The 22575-nt window shown below is 43.2% G+C and overlaps 2 protein-coding genes and 1 non-coding gene across 5 annotated transcripts; all 3 read right to left on the bottom strand.

The window, feature by feature from the left end:
- Positions 1–37: 37 nt before the first annotated feature.
- Positions 38–12414, bottom strand: ncoa6 (nuclear receptor coactivator 6). 3 transcript variants are annotated; one of them, XM_023281878.3, is made up of 17 exons: positions 12256–12414; positions 11152–11483; positions 10401–10556; positions 10191–10313; positions 9798–9920; positions 8866–9693; positions 8591–8722; positions 6273–7590; positions 6045–6163; positions 5426–5886; positions 5093–5329; positions 1938–4986; positions 1551–1607; positions 1393–1423; positions 900–941; positions 521–654; positions 38–418 (listed from the first exon to the last, which is right to left on the bottom strand). In XM_023281878.3, exons 2-17 carry the CDS (start codon positions 11441–11443, stop codon positions 372–374), a joined length of 7149 nt encoding a protein of 2382 aa, XP_023137646.2. In that variant the 5' UTR covers positions 11444–11483; positions 12256–12414; the 3' UTR covers positions 38–371. The 3 variants fall into 3 exon arrangements, with proteins under 3 accessions (XP_023137646.2, XP_054868735.1, XP_054868736.1); XM_055012760.1 differs by having other exon boundaries at positions 10188–10313; XM_055012761.1 differs by lacking the exon at positions 900–941 and having other exon boundaries at positions 10188–10313.
- Positions 12415–13001: 587 nt separating this feature from the next.
- LOC111576279 (glutathione hydrolase 7) lies at positions 13002–22321 on the bottom strand. Its single transcript, XM_023281882.3, has 15 exons — positions 22069–22321; positions 21590–21816; positions 21265–21416; positions 21047–21164; positions 20862–20929; positions 20287–20360; positions 19907–20100; positions 18679–18766; positions 17839–17966; positions 17658–17746; positions 17381–17533; positions 17178–17292; positions 16934–17071; positions 16666–16765; positions 13002–14774 (listed from the first exon to the last, which is right to left on the bottom strand). Exons 1-15 carry the CDS (start codon positions 22319–22321, stop codon positions 14602–14604), a joined length of 2070 nt encoding a protein of 689 aa, XP_023137650.1. The 3' UTR covers positions 13002–14601.
- Positions 15609–15680, bottom strand: trnam-cau (transfer RNA methionine (anticodon CAU)). The gene has a single exon. It is a non-coding gene; the product is annotated as a tRNA-Met (tRNA).
- Positions 22322–22575: the final 254 nt, after the last annotated feature.

The raw sequence follows: 22575 nt of genomic DNA on the forward strand, positions 1-22575 counted from the left end.
AACGACCTCAGCTCAGTACATGAATCAAATCAAGCCGTTTCACAGAAGAAAAGCAGTAGAAAATTTAATTCAGTTTTACAACATAATTATACAGTCATGACAAGCTCCATTATCAGTCTTCACATGATTAATCCAGCATTTAATATAAAAAGCACATCCACACAAACTGTATGCACACATTCTAGCTACAATCTCACATAATAGCATGGACAAAACAAGAGCATAATTCTTTTGACCACAACCTGTACATGATTTCTTTTTTCCAGTACAAATTCATAATCTGGGTCAGAGAAACCAATACCAACTGATTCACAGCAGGGAAACAAATCATTTACAGTACAGTTCACAGGTTACCACGACTACAGTGGTGCCTATTTAGATTTCCTTCGTTTGGCCTGGGTGGGGCTTGCTCCAGTTTCTGTTAATAATAGCATACAAGTGAGTTAGGGAAAAATGAGCAATGTCATGTGTGTAGGGTAGGTGTAGAGATGGATACTGTCTTTTAAAGTGTCTTCCTTACCTTTTACGGCAGCACTGGTTCCAGGCCTGGCCGATCTCTTCCTAATGCCGCTGTCCACCACTGGCTCCTCCTCTACCTCTTTCTCTGCCCGGGAGCTTCGTCTGCTTGGCCCTTTGGGCTTCTCCACAGCAGCTCTGGGAGAACCACACAGAAAAACAACAAAAGACAAGGAAGGAAGGACAAAACAAGGATATGTTACTAAACATGCAAGAGTGTCGGTTAACTCTGCTCTACTCACAGAAGGATATAATACCAATCAGGACTCTGCTGTTTTTCCTCGTCTACCACAGATACTGTCCTTCTTCATCCCGACAGCATCCACTACGTCGACATGATCACTGCTTGTGTCTTTGCAGTGCAAACATATTAAAATACATACCTTGGGACTAAGTTGATGGGCGTCTTTCTTTTCTTTGCCCATCTGTGATAGAAGTGGAAAAACAGCGGTAAACTATAAACTGTGCTGAACAAACATGGCTTCACTTCCACACCATATTATGACAATCCCCAGGAAAAGAGATACGGCCATAAAGATCAGCAGACAGATAAAATTTGTTTGGTTGTAGGCAGATTTTTTTGTTTAAGCTTTTGACATGCATTATTATATTTATTTTGTTGCATGCTAATCATACATACCAAGTGCTGAGGCCACGAGGTTCATTGTTTTCACCATGTACCCCCATGGCCAACCAAATGAACTCCCTGAGTTTCAGTAGAGCTTGAAATGCCTAAGCATTTCTTCTTCAAGAGCATGAGTCTTAAAATTAGGCCAATCAATAGTAAGGGACACCTTAAAAACCCAAACCCATGAAGCAGTACATAGCTAATCAACATGATGACTTAAAGAATAAAAATGTTAAAAAGAATCTTACCCCTGCTCAGAACCTGTTGGGACCTCTTCACCTGAATAACACAAAAGCACCGATTATTTCTATGCCATCTAGTTCCAAGCAGCTCATATGGCATTGTTCTTCTGTATTTAATTGAAATGCAGTTTTAAAAACACTAAAAGAAAGATGACTACACTTACTCGTCTTCTCAGTTGCAACAGGTTCCTGGGACTGTGGTACTTCTTGCTGATTAGGTGCTGGGAATGAAAGGATGATATGGTTCAACTGGAACACTTTCACATAGAAAACACATTATGTTCTCTGGTCCACTGTGATCACCTGTTACCGATGATTTCGCACAGAGAAAGACTTTTCCTCTTCAAACAATGAGGAGAAGAAATGCTAAACATTATGCTATTATAAAATGTAATAATTAACACTTAGTGCAGGCTTGACACAAGGTGCATTGAGGTATGTGCAGTCATCCGACCTGACAAGGATCAAAGCCAGAATCTGACTATTGCCCCATTTACTTCATACATGTATACATGCCAAGTAATCATTGTAACCAATAGCTGTGTCGTTACCTATGGTAGTCTGAGTGCTTTCAGCAGGTGCTTTAGCTGGTTGCATGGATGGCTCTACAGCTGGGGGCTCAGACTGGCCTGGTGAAACTCCACTGGCATTAGCAGCTGGAGAGGATGTGGTGAGGGGAGCATCCTGAGCAGGTCCAGGTGCAGCAACAATTGGAACAATGGACGGTACAGGACTTTGTACAGGAGTGGCCGTGGAGAGCAAAGTAGAAGAAGAGACACCAGTGGTAGTATCAACTACAGTGACAACAGGCGCTTGAGACATTACTGCCTGTGCTGGGCTTGAGACAGAAGCTGGTGCAATCACTGGAGCCTGGCCAAGAATCTGAGTAGCAGCAGTAACTTGGCCTGAGACTGGAACTGGAGAGGAGACTACAGGCAGAGTAATGTTGTTAGGAGCAACAACAGTAGTGTGGGGAGCTTGTGCTTCAATCTGAATCCCCGTACTTGCAGGAGGATTAAAGGTCTGTGGCGGTACAGGTCCTGTATGACTCTGTGCAGGCCTTTCTATGGGGCTTTGCTGGGAGTCCGCTGTACCAGAAACTGCAGCAGCAGGCTGTGCAGGCTTACTTTTCCCCTGGGCAGAGGGAGATGGAGACATGGGGCTTTTCCGCATGGTGGTAACAGCTCCAGGACTAGAGCAGGGAGGAGAAACAAGAGGTGCCTGAAAGGGAGATGCTGCTGAAGGGCTTGGATGTGGAGATGGTTGCCGAACTGGGAGAGCAGATTTCTGAGTAGAAGCTGTCTCACCAGGATTTTCAGTTTTAACAGCCCCTGGGTTCATCTGCTGAGGATTAAGGAGAGTACCAACTGGGGTTGACGAGGACATACTTGTAGCAATCTGGACCTGTCCAACAGCACTCCTGGCAGCCTGAGTGCTGGCCATGGTAGCCACTGAGGACTGGGTGGAGCTTGGTGCAGGAGATAGTTGGATGTTTGTAGTGGACACTTGGATAGACCCAACCATAGTCACTGCCTGTGATACCACTGTTGTATTAGGAGCCACAGATGCACTTGGGACTTGAAAAATTGGATTGATAAATACAGGGGTGGTGGTGATGAACTGAGGCCGGGGGGCAGGGCTCTGCTGCCGGATGTCCTGAGGTCTAATGTTCTTGTTAGGGACAGCCACCATGGTGGAAACCATAGATGTGGGTGCCTGTGAAGTTGGGGCAGAAGTGATGGGGTTTGAGGTGACAAATACAGTGATCTGGCTGGGTGAAATGGTGCTAGAAGAGGCAGGGATCTGGATGACTGAATGAACATTTGCCACTGGTTTAGGACTAGGGCTTGCTTTTACAGTCGAACTGGCTGGGTTTACAGCAGAGCTGGAGTTAGAACTGGTACTCACAGTTGAAGCAGAACTGTTCTGTCCGGAAGTGACTGGGTTGGGGTTTACACTTGGGGTGGAAATAGTGTTAGAACTGACAGTGCTGCAAAGAGTAGGTGATGGATTTACATTTGGAGTGGGATTCACACCAAGACTGGAGATGGGGTTTTGGTTAAGACTGGAAGTATTATTTGAGTTCAAGTTAGTGGGAGGCTGTGAGCTGGGAGTTGAAGCAAGCTGCGAGTTAGGACTGCTGGTAGGGACTGGGACAGGAGGTTTGGGTTTAGCTTGTGTTTCACTTATATTGGCAGTAGTAGCGACTGGCGCTGATACATCTGTACTCTGAGAGTTATTGTGAACTGGTCTGTCTGAATCCAAAGCAGACTTGGAACTGTCCTTTCCCATGACCTCCCTAACAGTACTACTCTGCATGGGGCGAAGAGGCATGTTTGGAACACCTGTGTTATCCAGTAACTGGTTAAGGGAGGTTGGCGGTGCTCTAACAGCAGGTGACACCTCAGACTCCTGCACAGGTGCTAGCTGTGATGGTTGCCTATCCCCTGTGCCAGCCTGCAGGTCCATGTCAGGTTTAGGCTGTTGTGGCACGGGTAGACGAGGACTTGCCATTCTGGGAGCTGACAACTCCCTCAAAGGTTGTGGCTGGGGTTGAGGCTGGGGCATCTGCCGCTGCTCTGCTGTCAGCATTCCCTGACTTTCCCTGATTCCATCAGGAGGGTTACTTTGAATCCCATGGAGGGTGCTCTGGGTCTGTTGGGCCTCCATGCCCACACTTACTTGCGAAGGCATAGATACTGGACTTGGAGGTACTGAGGTAGGGCTCAGCATCATTGTTTGCCCCTGAGGGTTGACCAACTGCTGCTGGTGGGGAGGGCAAGTGATAGCCATTTTTGTCCCCTTTTGTCTTCCTGGACTTGGTGTGGCTGACTTGCGGCTAGAGGCTGGGCTTGACCTCCGACTATTGCTAGGACTTGCCCTCTTGCCTTGCCCTCCAGGCTGTTTATCCTGTTTAGCAACTGCAGCCCCTGCACCAGCGCCAGCAGAGAAAGCCTGCTGACTATTGTTAGCGGTATTTCCACCTGCAAGGCCATTGTTGTTGTTGCCTGGTAGAGTTAAATTTGGGGGGGCCTGCCCGATGGCTTTCAGAGTTGTTGGGTTAAGACCTTGCTGGTCAAATCCCCTGTTTAAGTTTGGCTGTCTCGGAGGCAAAGGAATGTTGATTTTTGGAGGAAACAGCCCTGCAATAGAGGCATTTAGTCTCTCAGGTGAAAGATTAATTTCAGAGGGCTCAGTACTGGGTGGGCGATTAGTTGGGGTGAGAGGATGGTGGTATGGTCTGGGACTGGCTCTGTTTGGGGTTTTAGGTCTTGAGCTCTGTGAAGTTGTGGGGACATTAGGGAAATGAAGACCAGGCATTGGGCCTCCTTGTTGAGACTGAGTGGGTAACTGTTGTTGAGGACTGGCTCCAGTGTGTTGGGGCATTTGTGTTGGACCAGGGCCTTGTTTCATCATGTGAGTGTTGGAGCCCTGACTAGCCATAATCTGCTGGGCGCCATTTCCAGGCTGCACCCCTATTTCTGGACCACCAGGCCTGTCCTGCTTTGAGTGGGCACCTGTAGGGCCCTCTTCAGAGACAGTGACTTGGGGCCCCTGCCCCACATCAGGATGAGACATTCTTCGTGCAGGTCCTGCAATCTAGAAAGGGAAACAAATACAAGTACTGTACCATGTACTCTCTAGAAAATAAATAACAGCATTCACGAATTGAATCCTGATCATGAGATAGGAACTTAGCCCTCACCTGTGGGTTCACCATCAGAGGCATCCCTCTGGCTTTGTCAGGTGATGGCGGTACTCCTCCATGTGCTTGGAGGCTTATCATTACAGGCATGTTGCCTTGCTGTGAAACAGGATGTCTTTGCACCTCTGATTGATTGCCCACGCCCCGGGGAGGGAGCTGCCCTCCTGGAGGTATGGGCATGCGATTCTTTGCCTGCTCTTGCTGCATCTTCAGCATCATCATCATCTGCTGTTGTTGCTAAAATGTAAAATGAGGATGATGTAAGACTAGTTATGAATTCACCAACTGCTGTGTTGGCACACACTTAACTGTCATTAATATACATTATATTACCTGCTGTTGCAGGTGTGGCTGTTGAGTTTGCTGCTGCTGTTGCAGCTGATGAGGATGCATCTGGGGCTGGCCTTGACCTGCAGGCTGTGGAACTGTCATCCCCTGCTGCCCTTGAGAATTCTGGAGACCCTGCATCTGCATCTGTTGCATCTGCTGCTGCTGCAATTGCTGTTGTTGTAATTGTTGTTGCTGCTGTTGCTGTATTTGCTGCTGTTGCATTTGTTGTTGTATTTGCTGCTGATGCTGCATTTGCTGCTGCTGTATCTGTTGCTGTTGCATGTGCTGCAACTGTTGTTGTTGTTGCTGCTGCTGCTGTTGTTGTTGTTGTTGCTGTTGTTGTTGTTGCTGCTGTTGTTGTTGTTGTTGTTGTTGCTGCTGTTGTTGTTGCTGCTGCTGTTGTTGCATAAATTGCATGGGTACCTGCTGCAATACCCTCTGGTCTCCAGGTTGGCCAGCAAAGCCTATGTTAAAGCATTGAGAGCCATATACTACATGTAAAAAACAGATACAAGTACAATTTTGACAAGTAAAGAATGTTGGAAAGTTGCTAAAACTTAAGAAGTAGCTACAAAAAATGGGTACAAAATATCTGCAGAAATGTAGTAACTCTATAAATTACCTGCAGGCCTGTTAGCAAAATCAGGGAGTTTCTGGCCTGAGCTGTCTAAGCCCAAACCCTGTTCACCACCTAGATTTGGCAGTTCAGAATCCTCCATGCCAGCAGTCACATCAAGACCACTAAGAAAACAGAATAAATAGACGAAGAATTAGACTAAAAATGTAACACTGACAAAACTGAAGTGATTGCTATGGCAAAAACTAATCTGTAACAAATGCAAATTATTACCCAAGTCCCTCCACTTGCTGTTGTCCCTCCCCCTCTTTGGGCTTCTTCTTTCGTGCTGGCTTTTTCTTTTTGGGCTTGGCTGGATTTCCCCCACCTGTTCCCTGTTTTCCTCCTGGTCCAAACTGGCTGGCTGAGATATCACTCTGCAGTAGATTGACTAGCAGTGGGCTAGTCAGTGTAACATCCTTACTGACGGGAAAGCCGCCGGGCTGTCCACAGGGTCCCCCAATTTGCATCTGACCCGGGAACTGCGAGTTAAAGTTCATGCCATGTCCTGCAAAGTGCCCGTTTCCCATTTGCATGTGCTGGGGGCCTGCCATCATGCCTTGTTGCTGTTGTGCCTGCATCTCAGGGACCATTTGTTGGACCCCCAAATCCCCTGTACCACCATTTGGATCTGCCAATGCATGTGGGTGTTGCTGAGCTGCCTGTTGTTGTTGCTGTTGCAACATGACCTGCTGTTGTTGTTTTTGTTGCTGCTGTAACTGCTGCTGTTGCAACTGTTGCTGGATAAGCGGATGACCAGCAGGGAGTCTCATCTGTTGCCCATGCATGCCCATAGCTTGATTAGGATTGCCAGCAATAGGAACTTGCTGGGGCTGTTGCTGGTTCATCTGTTGATGTTGTTGTTGCTGTTGTTGTTGCTGTTGTAACTGTTGCTGCTGCAGCTGGTGCTGTTGCTGCTGTTGTAACTGCTGTTGCTGAAGCTGAGCCATTTGCTGTTGCTGCTGAGGGGTCATCTGCTGTGGGCCAACCTGGCCCTGGAACTGGGCCATGTTCCCTGGGACATTAGGAGAAGGCCCTCGCATCATCTGGCCAGGCATAACCCCAGCTGGAATCTTGCCTCCAAATGCCTGCTTGTTGCCTTGCATCTGGTTAGCAACCATTTGTTCCATCATAGAGTTTTGTTGTTGCTGTTGTTGTTGTTGCTGCTGTTGCTGCTGCAGGAGCATGGCCTGGTGCCCTTGGCCTCCAACCATCTGACCCTGCCCATGCATCACCCCCTGGCCTTGCTGAGGCATCATCTGCTTGGGTGGGGTCATCCCTCCTCTCTGCCCTTGACTCAGTGGCCTTGAGAGAACAGTCTGACCACCACCCTGGCCTTGAACCATCTGGCTGGGGGAGGAGGACACAGGCTGGGCCTGATGCTGGAGGCCCATCATCTGGGTCTGGAGGCCAGCCTGTTGCTGGCCCATACTAGGCCCAGCTGTTGTACCAGGGGGTGGACCTGCCATGCTACTTTGTACACCCATAACATTAGGTTGAGCATGGGGTGGTCCCTGCATTGAGTTGGGTGTGGAGGCTGATGGCTGAGGTCCTAATAAACATGTGGAAGAGGGGGGAAAGCAAAGAAAAAAACTTCAATGCGTTTCATAATAGTAAGTTATGTCTTCTGCTACCTGCATGTAGAGCCATGGCATATTAAATTAGACTGCTGGCACATCAAAGCAGTTAGTCAAGTCTGAAACTGAACAACAAAGAGATGGCACTGGTTGGACTAAACTGGTATTAAAATATAAAAACCTCTGAATCAGCAACAACATGCCCAATTAGTAACTTTCCCAAGCATTCTATTGTTGAGTTAAATGTAGTAATCCTGTGATGTTGATGTATTAACGTTACACATATTCAACTGACAGTGTTTAACTAATGCGTCACTACTTGTGACAGAAACAGCACGAGTAAGTCAATAACATGTGTAATATTTTCAATAATTAGTGATATTTTCGAATAAGACTTAAAGATGAAAAGTACAAAGAAATCACTGAAGTTCGTCTTATCCTACTCAGGTTCAATTAAAACAGAAAAAAACAGAATACATTATGTTATTAACATTAGATAAATGTTAGATAAAAGTTTATGTTAGTAATTACTTTATGTTAAATAAGTACTGTCTTTTTAGTCCACAATCTTGAGTGCTGCTGATAAAAATGAATGTTTGGTGATCTCAAGCCTCTGGGCTGCAAACATCTATTTTGTCATCATGATATAATAATTTCCTGTTTGCTGTGGGAAAAACACTTTTTGATGTATTTAACAACAAATTCGTTTTGTAGTAGTATAATGCACACAGGACATGCATTCGTAGTTTCTGAGTAGTCATATAGTTATACGTTTATTAGTTGGTGCTCTTATCATTTGAATTACAAATCCTCTAGACAAAAGCTAACTTATTTTCCAAATGTAAAAACTCTTGCCTGATACAACTATGTAACAACCAACTTTAAAGGCTCATGTCAAAATGTACTGTATCGTAAACCAAAACAGTTTACAAAAAGACATACATTTACACATGTGCAATGTTGTAGATATTTTACCTGTGTGAGTCATTGCTTGGCTGCTCTGTAGCTGCTGAGTGGTTCCTCCACCAGGGGTTCCTGGAGTGCTGGCACTCACCTGACCTTGAACAAAGTTTGGGTTTGGAAAGCCCATGGGACGCTTTTGCATGCCTGCAATGAAGATATTGATTTTGTTTTTTTCGACTTCAGAGTGAAAAATGGAACTTTATCTTAATGTAACTATCATATGATGGCCATAAACATGTTTTCACAGGCATTTTAGTGTCATGGCATGGTTACTAACAGTAACTCACCTGGATGGACTTGGGCCCCAGGCTGTCCATGCTGGGGCATTCCCATGAATCCTTGTTGCATGTTACCCTGTTGGCCAAGGGCTGCTCTTCCTGGTGAACCAACACCTTGCGGAAAACCCTGTGGTGTTGTAGGTCTCTGAGCCATCATAGGAGGTGTCCCTGGTGAACTCTGCTGAAAGGGAGATGAGGACGAGCCAGGGGATTTGGCAGTAAGGTTGCCTTGCGGTCCAGAAGTTTGTGGAAGGGGTGGAGGGGGTCTGGGTGGTCCTGTGACACCACCAGGGCCTGTCTGCTGACCTTTAGGCTGGGGGGCAGCAAACTGACCCATTGCTGTCTGCTGTTGCTGCTGTAATTGTCCTTGTCCCATGGCATTGAATACCTGCCCAGCCTGCTGGCTGCCAAATGGATAAGGGGGCGGAGGATGATTGGGGGTCTGAACTGTAGCAAGGGAGGGTGGGCGTGGAACCATTTGGGCTTGGGGTGGGGGCTTTCTCCAAGCAGGGCCTCCTTGGGCAGCTGGTGGCTGGAGGACACCTGAGGACAACTGATTCCAGCCAGGAGGCACAGCCATCTGACCTGATGGGTTAAATGAAGGTCTAGGTCCAAGTTGAGAGAGCTGAGCTTGCTGCTGAGCCTGTTGCTGTTGGTGATGCTGTTGTTGTAGCTGCTGCAGTGCTGCAGGGTTGAGCTGTCTCCCAGCCTGAAGAGCCTGCATGTGATGGGCAGCTTGAGGAGGCATGGGGCCTGAGCCATGTGGGCCAGCCTGTTGGTGCTGAAGCTGTTGTTGCTGTTGAACTGACATACCTGGCATCATTGGATCCATCACATCTGTGAGCAACGAAGAAGTTTTTCAGTTACAGTATATGTTCCAGCAGTAATACATTCTTAATTCTAACATGATTACTAAACATACAAGAAATATAAACTCGAACCTGCTTGTGAAGATGGTCTCTGAACACGAGGATGCATCTGTCCACTACTGCCTGGTAACATAGTCTGACCTACCATTCCAGGGCCAGGGGGAACCATCGATGGATTAGCCATCCTTACCCCGCCTTATGGAAATATATGCACATTAATTCAAAATGTCTGAACAAGCAAATAGCTCATTTTAATCAAGTAACTACAGAATAAGGAAGTAACCAATTCATGACCAACAATAATGTATGTTACTTAACCAAAATAAAGGAAGGTTTGGTCTTTACAGCTCCTTGGTTCATGTCTTTATCTACTATAAGCAATACTATAAAAAAAAACAAAAAACTACTGTCCAAAGTACAAGTACTGCCTATAATTACGTTGTATTAAATCCAGTACACTACTACCTGGACCAGGTTGACCCGGAAAGCCCACGTCCATTCTCATCTGGCCAGGTGCCCCAATTGGTCCATTTACTCTGACTTCTTGTCCTCTGTTTGGTCCCACAGCCACATTGATGGCTCCTTCCCCTGAACAACAGGAGAGGAAATTCATAACCAGAGGTCCAGTGGCAGAGACAAAAAAAAAAAGGCTGAGTTTGTAAACTGCATTCTTACCTTCTATCTGCACAGAGAGAATCCCCAGGTCTCTCAGCTGCTGTTGGTTGTTCTGGGCCAACAGTCTGAGTCGCTCAGCAGCATCCCGAGGAATGTTGAAGGTAACCCGCACACTGTTCCATGGCTCCACATGCTGAAGCTGTAGCCTTTCAGAACCTATAAGAGGAATAATAATTCAAGAAAGCTGGCATTGTAATTACAGTGAACAAATGGAAATGATTTTTTGTTCAATGTACTGAGAGAAAGACAACAAAAAAAGATGGATACAAGCTTTTGGGGCATACGTCATGTTTGTATGTGCTTGTAAAAGTTGTGTAAACTGCATAAACCTGTTTTATAACCAAGAATCAAAGTAAATGCTCCTGCTTTTGACTTTGATCAAAAAAATAGAGATTTCTCTATGTCAAAGTGAAAACAAATCTTGACAAATTAGTCTAAATTAGGGACAAACACTACAAAATAACCAACAGAAGTGATTACCTTGTTTTCCATAACATAACTTTCTAATCACACTTTGACATTGCAGTGTCATATAACATTGTTCAAAGGAAAAAAAACAAAATCACTATTCAATTTTGTAAACAACAACATTGAAAGATCCAATGCTTTGATTAAGATTGGCATAGATTAACAACTAAACCTTTCTGTGGCCATTAGTGGTCAACTGCACAGGGACCTTCCTACTTGTTTGTCTCTTTATAGGCAATTTTCTCAAAAATCAACAGTACAGCTTTGTAAAAACAAAACTAACCCATATCAAGCATGTCAGGTATCCCACTGAGGACAGTGTCAAGCTTTTGAGTAAAGTCTTCATCATCCATATTTCCTTGGAAGGCAACAAAGACAGTAAAATCTTCTCCCTCTCCACTGTTTTCTTCCATGCCATCTTGCTTATTAATGTCGTCTGTTGCCGTGCCGCCATGGCAACTGTCAGCATCCTCTCCTGCATCCTCCCCAACACCAGAGTCCCTGTCGGACTCATTATCAGAATCCTGGTGCCCTGTTGTCTGGGACGCCTCAGGTGGGGTGCGTTGGTGTGCCATCCTCCCCTCTTACTAGGAGTGGCGTCTGAACCGTTTTATGCTGCAATTGCACAGTTGGTAGACACAGATCACAACACCATCTTATAAAGCACTAATGTCACAGTCAAGGAAATGGGGATACAATCACTATTTGAAGTGTGAGAACTGACTGGCGTAGATCAGATGATGGATTATGCGGTTACATGTTGCAAGCTTCAGGTGGAACAAGGTCGAACACGAAGTGTTATTTTTCTTCAGCACATTCGAATCAAGTAAATACATGGCGTTAGCACACCTGCATGACACCACTTTGATCGGTGATGGTGAATTTATAGCAGACATGTCCAACGATTATTAATACTCTGTAGCTCAGTTTACGTGCTGTGTGATTCCCTTTAATGTCAATTAGGGTTACACAGTCTAAATTCACTGCTACAAACCGGGGACAGCTTGGCTAACATGACCGGCCCAGCAGTAGCACGGGCCTTAGCGCAAACATAAGCTAACCTACAGCGAGCAAAATCCGCAACGAACACAAATATTCCTTAACCTGTGCCATGGTGCATTTTCAAGCCGATACGAGCCTCACTGACAGCTAAAAATAATGCGGTTTTTGCACCACTATGAAAGCAGATAATACTAATGTTAAGGCGGTTCCTGCTCGCTTCTCCGAAAGCTCCGGTTAGCAAACGTTAGCTACGTTAGCTGGATAGCACAGCAGGTAATTCATCATGAATGCATTGAGACACAACGTATTAGCTTCAAAGTTAGCTAAATTCAACTTCCTACATAATACCGCAGTACATTCCGCGTCAGAAAAGCAAAAGCCTTACCACATATATTCATCTGAAAATAAGTTCAACCACTCGACATCTGCTTGCTAGATAGCTAACAAAACATGAATCACAAGCGAGTCAGAAACGATCATATTAGCAGCACCAATGTCCTGCGGCCGGTGGGAATTTTCAAAATAAAACCCCAATTGAGAATGGCGTGTCGACGACCTTACTGTTACAAACTTAACGTAAAGTAACTCCAAAACAAATCCATAAATTCGCCTTTAAATTTATAACAAAAATTAACAGCCAGTTCAAATTTCTACTCAAATTGTTGATTCTTCATATCAAAAACGTTTTGTTTATAGCCGAGTAGGTTATTTCCGGTTTTTAAATTCATACTAAGAGGTTCCTCATAGAAAATATTGAGGTCTGTATTTACAAAAATATTAATACAGCACAGCTCATTCTATGTGTATAAAATACTGACATTGCACAAGTTTGAATGCACTGATTTTGCACTAGAGTGAAATATTTCAGTTTTTCTGTGTGGTCTACTGGGAGCAATGTTGGTTGGGAAGGGAAGGGAGGACCAGCGGTACATCTTCTGCACACACTGTTGGTGAAGCAGCTTGTCACAGTAAAATATTAATACATGTGCACGCTCACTGGACACTAGTGTTTTGTAAAAGTAACTTGTGATAAATATTTTCATGAAAGCTATGTGGAATTTGTAACAATTAGTTTCAAACTGCAGCCATTCAAAAGAAACAGGTATAGACAGACACTCTTCAACATCAGGGTGTGTGCAAACATTTTATTCAATGGGATTGAACAGTGCTAATTTTTATTAAAACCAGATACAAATGCACAATGGAATAAAATGTCAGATGTGCAAATGTGTGCCTTAAGGCATGGTACTGTAGAGCACAGGAGACAAGCATCAACAGTCATATTGCACTGGTACTGAACAACAGAGACAATAAGTTAAAGATCCTGTTTGATCAGCCAGCCATTCTGGACATAAATTGAACCATTTTTCTGAGTGCAATGCTTTACAAAAGCTGTTGGTTCTTATTTTAAATACACTAGCAAATATAATTATGCAAGTTAACAAAAACAAAACAACACATCCCCTTCTAAAATGTACTGATTGAATGCATTGTTATAACAGTAGAAATAATGTATACAGCCCAACAAATGCTCATAGAAAAATAGCCATTACATTCAATCCATCTCTAAAGAATCTGATTATTCCCAGTCTAAGAACAATTATACCCCAGCTCTAAAAAAAAACAAAACAGAAACCTTCAGCAACAAGCTTAAAATGAGAACACAACCATGCAACAACTTAAAATTCTTAAATTATTTACTTAAATACACTTAGTCTACAATTACTTATATTCTACACCTAGTAAACTAAATAAAATCCTCTTGATGAAGGAAATCAATTAAGATGGGGAGGTCTTATCCCACTTCTGTGTCAAGCATGTGTGAGTCTTAAGATGGTCCCAAGGAGCCATTGATTGTTTGCAACAGTTTAAGCTCCAGCAGCTGTGCCACACAATAACATTTAATCACAGTTATACACCATATAAAGAGTAGGAGAGTAGGTTTAGCCTCTGTGTTCAGTTTAGGACAGTGTTGTTCAGTTGTGACACAAATCTCTGGTGTAAATATTATTACCTTCACTGTATCACAAGATCTTATGTGTTACATGGAGCAATCGTGAAAGTGCTGAGAAGCAGAAAGGTGGCTAAAATGCACTGCGCACCTAGCTTGTGTTTAAATGGTGACTTCCTCGCGTGGCATCGTTTTCTGCCATTTTCGTGCCAGCCCTTTCTCGCAAAGAATCAATTTATTTGTTTTTGATTTACCTCAGAGCTCTTGATCATACACTCAGAGTGCAAGAGTTTTGAACATCACGCTCACTAGTTCACAGGTGAAAAACTAGCTGCTTCTCTCAACATTCTGAAATTAGCTTTAAAAGCCATTACATATGTTTATGGTTTCCTCAAACTGGAATGCATCAGATTAATTTATGAACAGCACTTGCATTTCTATGCCCTGCTGTGCATAATACAGGCCATGAAATTTGATGCCATTAAGAGGACGGATATATATTTCCAACACTACGTACATTGGGACTGAACGTTACTGGACGGTGTGAGAGAGGGGTTAGTGAGGCAGCATTCTTGTCTAGTAGTCTAGGTGAGCAAAATGATCATCTATCAGATATTCCTAAAAAGTCATCTCAGAGAAGAATGCACATATTTCACTTTACCTTTAAACCTTGTTGAGTGTATGAGTTGATCAGCAGCCTCCTCACTCCGTCATTAAACATCATACAGTGTTAGTTTTACCCTTTCCAAGATACTGGGTGAGAATAGGACAGAAAGTGCACTAAGGCATGTTGGACATAGTTAGGGCGGAGGCGTCAGCACTGCGGGGGTCCTTCACCCCAATAATGAGATCATTGGTTCTCCGTGTGCCCTCCACCAATGAGAGAACATCGATCCTCTCAACTTTGTGTCCTTTAGCCTGTAACAGCTCCACATCTTCATCCAAAAACTCAGCTGTGGGATAAGAAGAGAGAGTGGCAGAGGGATGAGGGTGTGAGATCAGAGGGATGAATGAGCAAATGAAAAGTCGCACTGGATAGTACAAACAATGTACAAAAGTATGATGTTCAGATGTCATTACTAATGATAATCAGTTGTGCCTGTCACTTAAAGACTCAAATATTGAACAAGGTCAAAAGGCAAATTTGCTTTTTGTCACCCATGATGTGTAGCTATGAGAAACATTCTGAAAATATTGTTAAGAGAAATGGTAGGGGAATATCATGCATTGGATTTGTTATGTTTGTCTTTTCTTACCCCTCTTTAAAAGTGCTAGACAGGAATAAAGTTGTAATAGCAGCAGAGCTCAGAGAACTCAATAAAAGTTTGAGTCAAATATTTTGAGTCAATTTGGGATAGAGGGAATGAGAGAGCGTTCTCCTGGTCTGAGGATATAAAATAATTCAGTGTGAGATAGTGGAATAGACAAACTCTTAGCTAAAAGAAAATCCTACAATCACTCCCAGGTGATTTGCTTATGCACACAGTGTCAGTAAAGTCTACAGCTGGGCCCCCGAGACAGAATGAAGGTCCAGAAAGGAGCCAAAGCTGCTTTAACCTTCCCTCAACACATATTAAGTGTCTGCATCTCTAATGAGGCAGAGTCTCTGAACATGGTTCAGTAAAAGGCAAAGCTCAGCCATCTGTCTGTCACATCAGGTGCAGTGAAAAACAGCTCACCAGCCCTGTCTGTTCGGTGTGAGCGAGTTTATGCCTATCTCTCATGGTTTAGAAGTCTGTTCACTAGTCCAAAGCTTTAACCGCTGAGCCACCACCACCCTAAACATTTAGCAGAGGATGGTTTCGATCCATCGACCTCTGGGTTATGGGCCCAGCACGCTTCCACTGCGCCACTCTGCTTTCAGAGATATTACACAGTGGAATGAGACACCAATTCTGATCAGCAAAACACCCAAGTGGGGCAAGTTTTAAAAGGCTTCGAATAACACTATGTTAACAATAATTTCAGGTTGAACTAACTAGTCTGAACTACTACAGTGGAATACAATTGCCGCATTGTGATGCTCAGTCTTTCACTGACTTTAAATTGTCTTGAGGATGTTCTTATTCAGATTTGTTGCATGTTATATGACCTGTTTTATTAGTTATATTTTGTTGCATTGCACCTCAGGAAGAGCAGTTATTGAGGGCCTAAATAAGAAATAATAAAGAATAGCTGGATATGACAGTTTCCACATTACACATAGCAATTACAGAGTGTTTACAGGAGCCCAGATAGCTCAACCGGCTGAACGAGCAACCCATGAACCGGGGCTATAGTCCCCGATGCAGCAGCCTGAGTTCGACTCCAGCTCATGGTTCCCCCTGCTTTCATGTCTACCTCTCTACTAACCTGTCCAACAAAAGGCCAAAAAAAAAAAAAAAAAAAAAAAACTTTACAGAGTGTTGTTGTGATTTGGCACTATATGAATAAAATAAAATTGAACTGAATCCCCAACATTCATACCTTAAATTCTGTTCTGTAGTGGATCACCACAGCAATATACCAAAGGAGTATATTTCCTAAAAGCTGTGCATAAATGTGATATATGCAAAATGGACTTCATAGCTTTTACAAACATAACTTTTGCTACCTCCCACTGAAATTACACTAGATTATTATTTTAGCAGCAGAAGATGTCAGGTATAAATCAAGATATATTGTAGTATGCTATGGTAATCCTAACACCCAACTACTTCGTCTCGTGTACACAAAAAAGTGATCCGAAGACAACATGCATGTTTTTAGCTGGAAGGGGGAGCTGTACTTGGCAGGTAAAAATGAACAGGCTTTGCAATGCTTTGACCAAACCGCACAATAAAGAGAACAGCAGATAAAACTCACAGTCCACCAGGAGTGTGTTTGGCTGCAGCTGTGGGTGGAGTCTCCCGTACGCTAAACTGTCACTCATGTTTTTACGTGAAGACAGAACATTCATCAGCACCTGTGCATGATCAGAATAAGATGTAGATTATAATAATGCAACATACAGAAATCACTCGCAAGGACGAAAATTGGCAGTGTGATTGACTGTATAGGACCAAAACTAAAATATATTTCTGGCAGATGTATTTTCACACTGATTATTGAAGTAGAAAAGCTATTAAATAACCTGTGTGATGCCACTGAGAGCTTTCTCTCCATTGGAAGATCCAACGGCTACATATGTGCCACATAACCCCACGGCCGGCCTCACTGCTGTAGGCATCAGGAAGGACATGGGTCTTTTCCCAGGTTGGAGGCTGTTATGCTATAGCAAATAAAAAACAAAAAAACATGAGAACCAGGAGAAGCTACAACAAGTATGTCACTAAAAAATTCATTAATAATGAATTAAAGACAAAAGTAGCGATTACAGGATTAGGTGATGAGCTCAGTGTTTTATTTGGCCAGGAGAAGTCCAGGATCTGGCTGTTCAAAAGGATTCCTGAAGGAGTCACAATCCCACTGCCAAATGGTTTGTTCAGTGAGCTAAAACAAATGAAAGTTGAAACTGATTTTAGTTAAAGCTTTCCAGTGACATAAATCAGCTCTTTACTGTCACTGAAATTTGGCGTACCTCATGACTGACACGATGTGGTCGTCTGGGCCCATGACCATGACCTGGGCAGCTGCTGCACCGTCCTCCAAGGTAAATGAAGTGGTATAATGGCTGACAGGGAACGCCTGAGTGTCGTTGATCATCTGGCGGAGTAGGGACGCCTGTGATTTACTTGGAGTTGGACAGCACCAGAGGGCAGGGTTCAATGAAAATGTCGTCTTTGACTGGGATAGATTTATGCATTATACATTTAAAAAACCATGGGGTGCTGGGGGTTAGGTGGGGTGATCTTTACCTCAGCATCTTGGCAACAATCTCTGAGACAGAAGCATCGTATATCGGGTCTCCCAGGCCACTAGCCAGAGCCAGAGATATTTTCACAGCCTGGTTGAGTGGTGTAAATTTTGCAAGTTTAAAAAACATCACATGAATTAATAAATTCTGCAACCTATTGTGCTGTGTAGTTATTGTACTACCTCTGCAATCCAGTGGTAGGTGCTGTTCCTGGGAACCTGGCTGGAAATGTTATAGCCCTCGAGGATGTTCAGTGCTGTGATCAAGGCAACGCCAGCATGGGGGGCCGGGGCCGCCATCACGTGGTGTCCTTCAGAAAACACCAACAGATCAATACAATCAAAAATTTATATTTCTGTAGTGAAAAACACAATATAAGTAAGAGCAAAAATGCACACCACGCACATAGTAGAACGCAAAGAAGTGTTACAATACATTAGCATCCTAACGTCACTTGTTGCACCATCTGTGCTTGGAGCATCAAACAAAATATACAGTAACACAATACAGATATAAAACAAATTATAAAGTATCTACAATATGAAAAAACAATACACAATCTACAAAAACCGTATGTAACATATAAAAGCCAGAAAAATTAAACAATATCAGGAAAGAAAGCATTTAAATACAGAAAAAAAACAGGAAGTGTGTCAAATGGATTTTATTTGCATTGCAGCCATTAGCTCATGCTTGTGTAAACAAAGTACTCAGGTGTGTACTGTTGACACTCTTTACTCTGTCAAATGCAAGTGTGCATATTTCACTATTATTAGTGAATACAGCAAAAACATACTCTGCTCAAAGGAAAACTAGAAGAAGTGATTCAGGTGAAGTGAAGTCAGTGTTATGCTGATGAATGGTGTGTGTGTGTGTGTGTGTGTGTGTGTGTGTGTGTGTGTGTGTGTGTGTGTGTGTGTGTGTGTGTGTGTGTGTGTGTGTGTGTGTGTGTGTGTGTGTGTGTGTGTGTGTGTGCGTGTTCTTGCAACAGCTCTAAAGTAAATAATACTTGAGGTATTTACCCTGATAGGTGATCTCTGCTGGCTTCTGTAGAACTGTGCTGTAGTTTCCAATGTCATCTTCTGAGAGCACGCCGCCTCGTGCTTGCACCTATTGAAAATGCAAATGAAATTTACATGTGATATTGAGCGGTCTTTGTAATGCACATTGCTGCCACTAACACTTCCCTAAAAGAAATTACATTACACTGAAATTCATAAAAAGGTAATAATAGTCAAGTAATATCTAAAAAACCTAAAGAAACACTCATGCTGAACTGCATTCTGATGTCTGTTGTTACTTGTACTGATTTAGTTGTAACTCACTTAAGTTTGTCTTTCTAAAACAAAGGGCAGAGGCCTTTATCATCCTAACTGTACTTTATGCTGTATATTACTGTCCACTTACGTGCTGCAATGCCGACAACAACCCAGATCCACTTCAGATGTGAACCATATGATAGGGAAGTATTGCAGTGTTCATGTACAATAAAAGGGACTAATTTCAGTGTAACAACCCTGCATTTAATGACCATCATGGAGCTGAGACTGCCCAGCTTGTTATTACACCTACACCCTGTCACATACTAACTGTATTATAATTTTTAAAGGTGGTACCTTTAAAAATTGCCTTGCTTTCTATCACAATGTGTTCTATTCTCGGATTATGTATTTATTCTGTTTGTGAGCTCTTGTTATGACATTTTTATTTAAAATGTTCTTGCTATGACAGGGCTTATGCAAAGAAGCAAAACATCTAGTATCACGATCAACTTAGAATTTCTTGTGAGATCAACATATCTTAGTTGTAGTGTATCTTAGGTTAATCAAATAGTCACATTAGAGTTCAGTTTTTCTTCAGAATTACTTAGTTTTTCCAAACACCTAGAGAGCAGGGTACTAGAAATGCTTGTGCTACATATACAAGGAAAAAAAGACACAATAAATGATTTGAGTTAGAAAAAACTGCATGTTAACAAAAATAATCTTTAAATACTTCTCTCAAACTGCAACAAGGTCTCTTTTGTGAGACTATTGTGAGTTAAGTTTATCTTAATCATTCATTCAAACCTCACAATTAAGATCCTATCATTATTTAGTCACAGTATCACAGAAGTCAATCAGTTCCTCAACAAAAAAAGAGGAAGTGAAAGTACAGCAGAGGTAAAAGCCACTTGCCATGGAGGCAATGCAGAATTCACGACTATTTATATATTCATAGTAGGAGAAGGGCAAAAATGTTATTCCTTACTGTAGCCGCTATTTCCAGTGCTAGATTTCCACTGTAGAACTCTGATATCCCTTTGACTGCGACAGCATCCAAAATGGTCCCTAAATCAAGGCGTCTGGTGAACAATCCAGAAAGGGGAGCCTGGCCGTTGGGGAGGAATAAATCCCGAAATGCATCCGAAACATTTTGGTTCTTGACTTTAGCCAGAGCTTCAGCTTTGGAAAGACAGAACCAACATATGAGATCACACTGGATGCTGACATAGCTTCACCTCATGTTGTTCAGGAAAAACACTGAGCTGGGCTAGGTGATAATGCTGGCATGTTTTTATCCACTGGAGGAGTGACATTAAGAGATACTGACTTCACCCAGTAATTTGTACAACGTTACTCTATACTTACCTAGGTCATGAGTAACATTGAATCCATTTTTGGCCACATCTGCTGCCATGGCAACCACATCCTTCCATTGCATCCTGGTAAGAGCAAAGATCATGTAAGTCTGTTTGGTTTAAAAATGTTTAAAGCTGTCACAGACAATTCAAACTCCTCATTTTCAAAAGGAGTGATAATCCACAGTATCTTAATCTCAGTACATGGATCAAGCGAGCTAGCTTGCGCTCCTAACATGTCTTACACAGCTTAGGCATCTGGAGCATAAGAGTAATTGCAGCTCAACACTCTGACTGCGCAAAAAACACAGCTTTAAACACAGCTGGTGACATTTTCACTGTGAGCCATCAGTTCTTTAGTTGTAAACACTGAGACAAGCACAGATTCACGTCATCAGAGCTCAAATTATGTGTTTTTGTTCCACCTTTCTTAAAAGGATTTCACAAAAAAGATAATACATTATCTTTCATTTATTAAAATAATTTGAAACACAGATGTAGAAAAAAGTGTAACAAAGCCTCTATTAATAGCATAAGAAATGACAAAACAAATAGAAAATAGCACTGAATGACAGTTCAAAGTACCTGCCATAGAGCTGATGTGCCTGATGCATCCCACTGAGCATGCCTGGTACTCCCACAAGCAGGCCAGGCTGGAATGTAACATATCAACAGGGTACACATGTTAACCAGAGTACAATTTAATGCCAAGACTGTCTTCTGCTCTCCTGCTAAACTCTAACAGGTTTAACTGTAGAAAAAATCCTTACATTATGATTAAGGTTTGTTTGCAGCATCTCCTCATGGATAGCAGACGGTGCTGTCTCTCTGAAGTCAATAACCCTCGTCTCATTCTTCCGGATGTCATGCACCAACATAACTCCCCCTCTGCATATCAACAAAGCACAAAATGGCCTTCTAATTCATATTCACCCACATCTCAAGACTTCACTGTTAAGCAGAGATGAACATATTCCTATAAACTCACCCTCCAATACCAGAGGTGTGAGGGTGGACAATTCCTAAACAGAGGGCCGCAGCGATGGCAGCATCAACACTGGAGCCCTGCTTCCCCAGAACATCGAACCCAAGAGACGTACACTGAGCCACATCTGTCACCACCGCTCCTTGGTTAAAGACCTTGCAAACAACACAAGAGAACAATGCAGACAGGGAGAGAGACAGTTACTATATCTTTAAAATGACACGAGCTTGTGTGGGAGGGAATCACCCATAATCCCATAATCATCCATAGTCATTTGGGAGAAGCAACATCATTGCAACACGCTTGCAAAAGCACCGCTGCACCCTACCTGTGGGTCTCCAAAGTAGATCTGCATGATGAGAGCGACAGTGACCCCTGTAGCGAAGGTGAGACAGGCTGTGATGATGACTGTCAGACCGTCTCTCTGGCAGGCGCAGTCTTCTGTAAAGGGGTCTCTGGTGGTCTCCCGCAGTGACGCGATATCATGGCTAGCTAAGTCTGAAGCTGATGAGGGGAGACGCTGGAGGCGAGCCGATTTCAGAAACAGATCTGGGTCTGAGATATATAGCACAAAACAAGGCTTAGATTAACAGGGAGGTCATTTCCTCTGACCAATTTGACAATTCTTACTTGAAATAATAAAAAGATATTTCTGAATTCTGCATGTGTGCAATCCAACCAAAACAAAGTCAACTTTTTGAAATCACTTGCAACAAAGAAAAGACCTATAGATTTGACTGCCATTAATGCATGATGACTCTCCAGCACAGTGTATTTTTGTTTTGTTTTTTTTCGCCACTGACTGACCTGTGTCTTGTTCACTCAGGACGTTGTCATCATCCTTTCGAGATTTCAGGGTGTTTTCCCCCGACATCACATCATCCTCCGGAAGCCTGGGGAAGCTGGTGATGCTCATGTAGTCCACTGGAGAGTAGGCACTCCCCAAGGTTGTCTCTAGGTTGGCATCTTTGTCTGCCACACTTCCACCTGGGTATCCTGCCACAATTTCCGCAGCAGGGTTGTGCATGACTACTGTTGTGCTCGCAGCCACACAGTGCATGTATCTGAATCTCTGTGGTGTGAAGGAGCTAGGGCAGGATTTCCATATTTCCAATCACATGTGCCTCTTGTCTGGAGTGGAGAGCTACACTCTGCAAAAAAAGGAAAAAAAAAAAACTACAAATCTCGGCAGTATATCCTGAGATCTTTAATACCCCGTTATATCACATTTATCCAACAGGGATCTGCAATTTTCCTGTGCGATATCACTGTAACTGCTTGTCCTTAGGGCATATATTAGACAGAGTATAGCTC

Source organism: Amphiprion ocellaris, chromosome 8 (genome assembly GCF_022539595.1).
Source record: "Amphiprion ocellaris isolate individual 3 ecotype Okinawa chromosome 8, ASM2253959v1, whole genome shotgun sequence".
NCBI classification, from domain to species: Eukaryota; Metazoa; Chordata; class Actinopteri; family Pomacentridae; genus Amphiprion; species Amphiprion ocellaris.

What these genes read in the sequence shown, in the direction of transcription:
- LOC111576279 (XM_023281882.3), bottom strand. Translation starts at nt 22,321, where the DNA reads ATGCACTGTGTGGCTGCGAGCACAACAGTAGTCATGCACAACCCTGCT. An exon ending in CACACCTCTGGTATTGGAGG is followed by an intron (nt 21,165 to 21,264) that starts GTGAGTTTATAG and finishes GTTGATATGCAG; the next exon opens with AGGGGGAGTTATGTTGGTGC. An exon ending in ATTGTTGCCAAGATGCTGAG is followed by an intron (nt 17,534 to 17,657) that starts GTAAAGATCACC and finishes TCCAACTCCAAG; the next exon opens with TAAATCACAGGCGTCCCTAC.
- ncoa6 (XM_055012760.1), bottom strand. Translation starts at nt 11,443, where the DNA reads ATGGCACACCAACGCACCCCACCTGAGGCGTCCCAGACAACAGGGCAC. An exon ending in GGGTCAACCTGGTCCAGGTA is followed by an intron (nt 9,921 to 10,187) that starts GTAGTGTACTGG and finishes TATTTCCATAAG; the next exon opens with GCGGGGTAAGGATGGCTAAT. An exon ending in TTTTGCTAACAGGCCTGCAG is followed by an intron (nt 5,887 to 6,044) that starts GTAATTTATAGA and finishes GCTTTAACATAG; the next exon opens with GCTTTGCTGGCCAACCTGGA.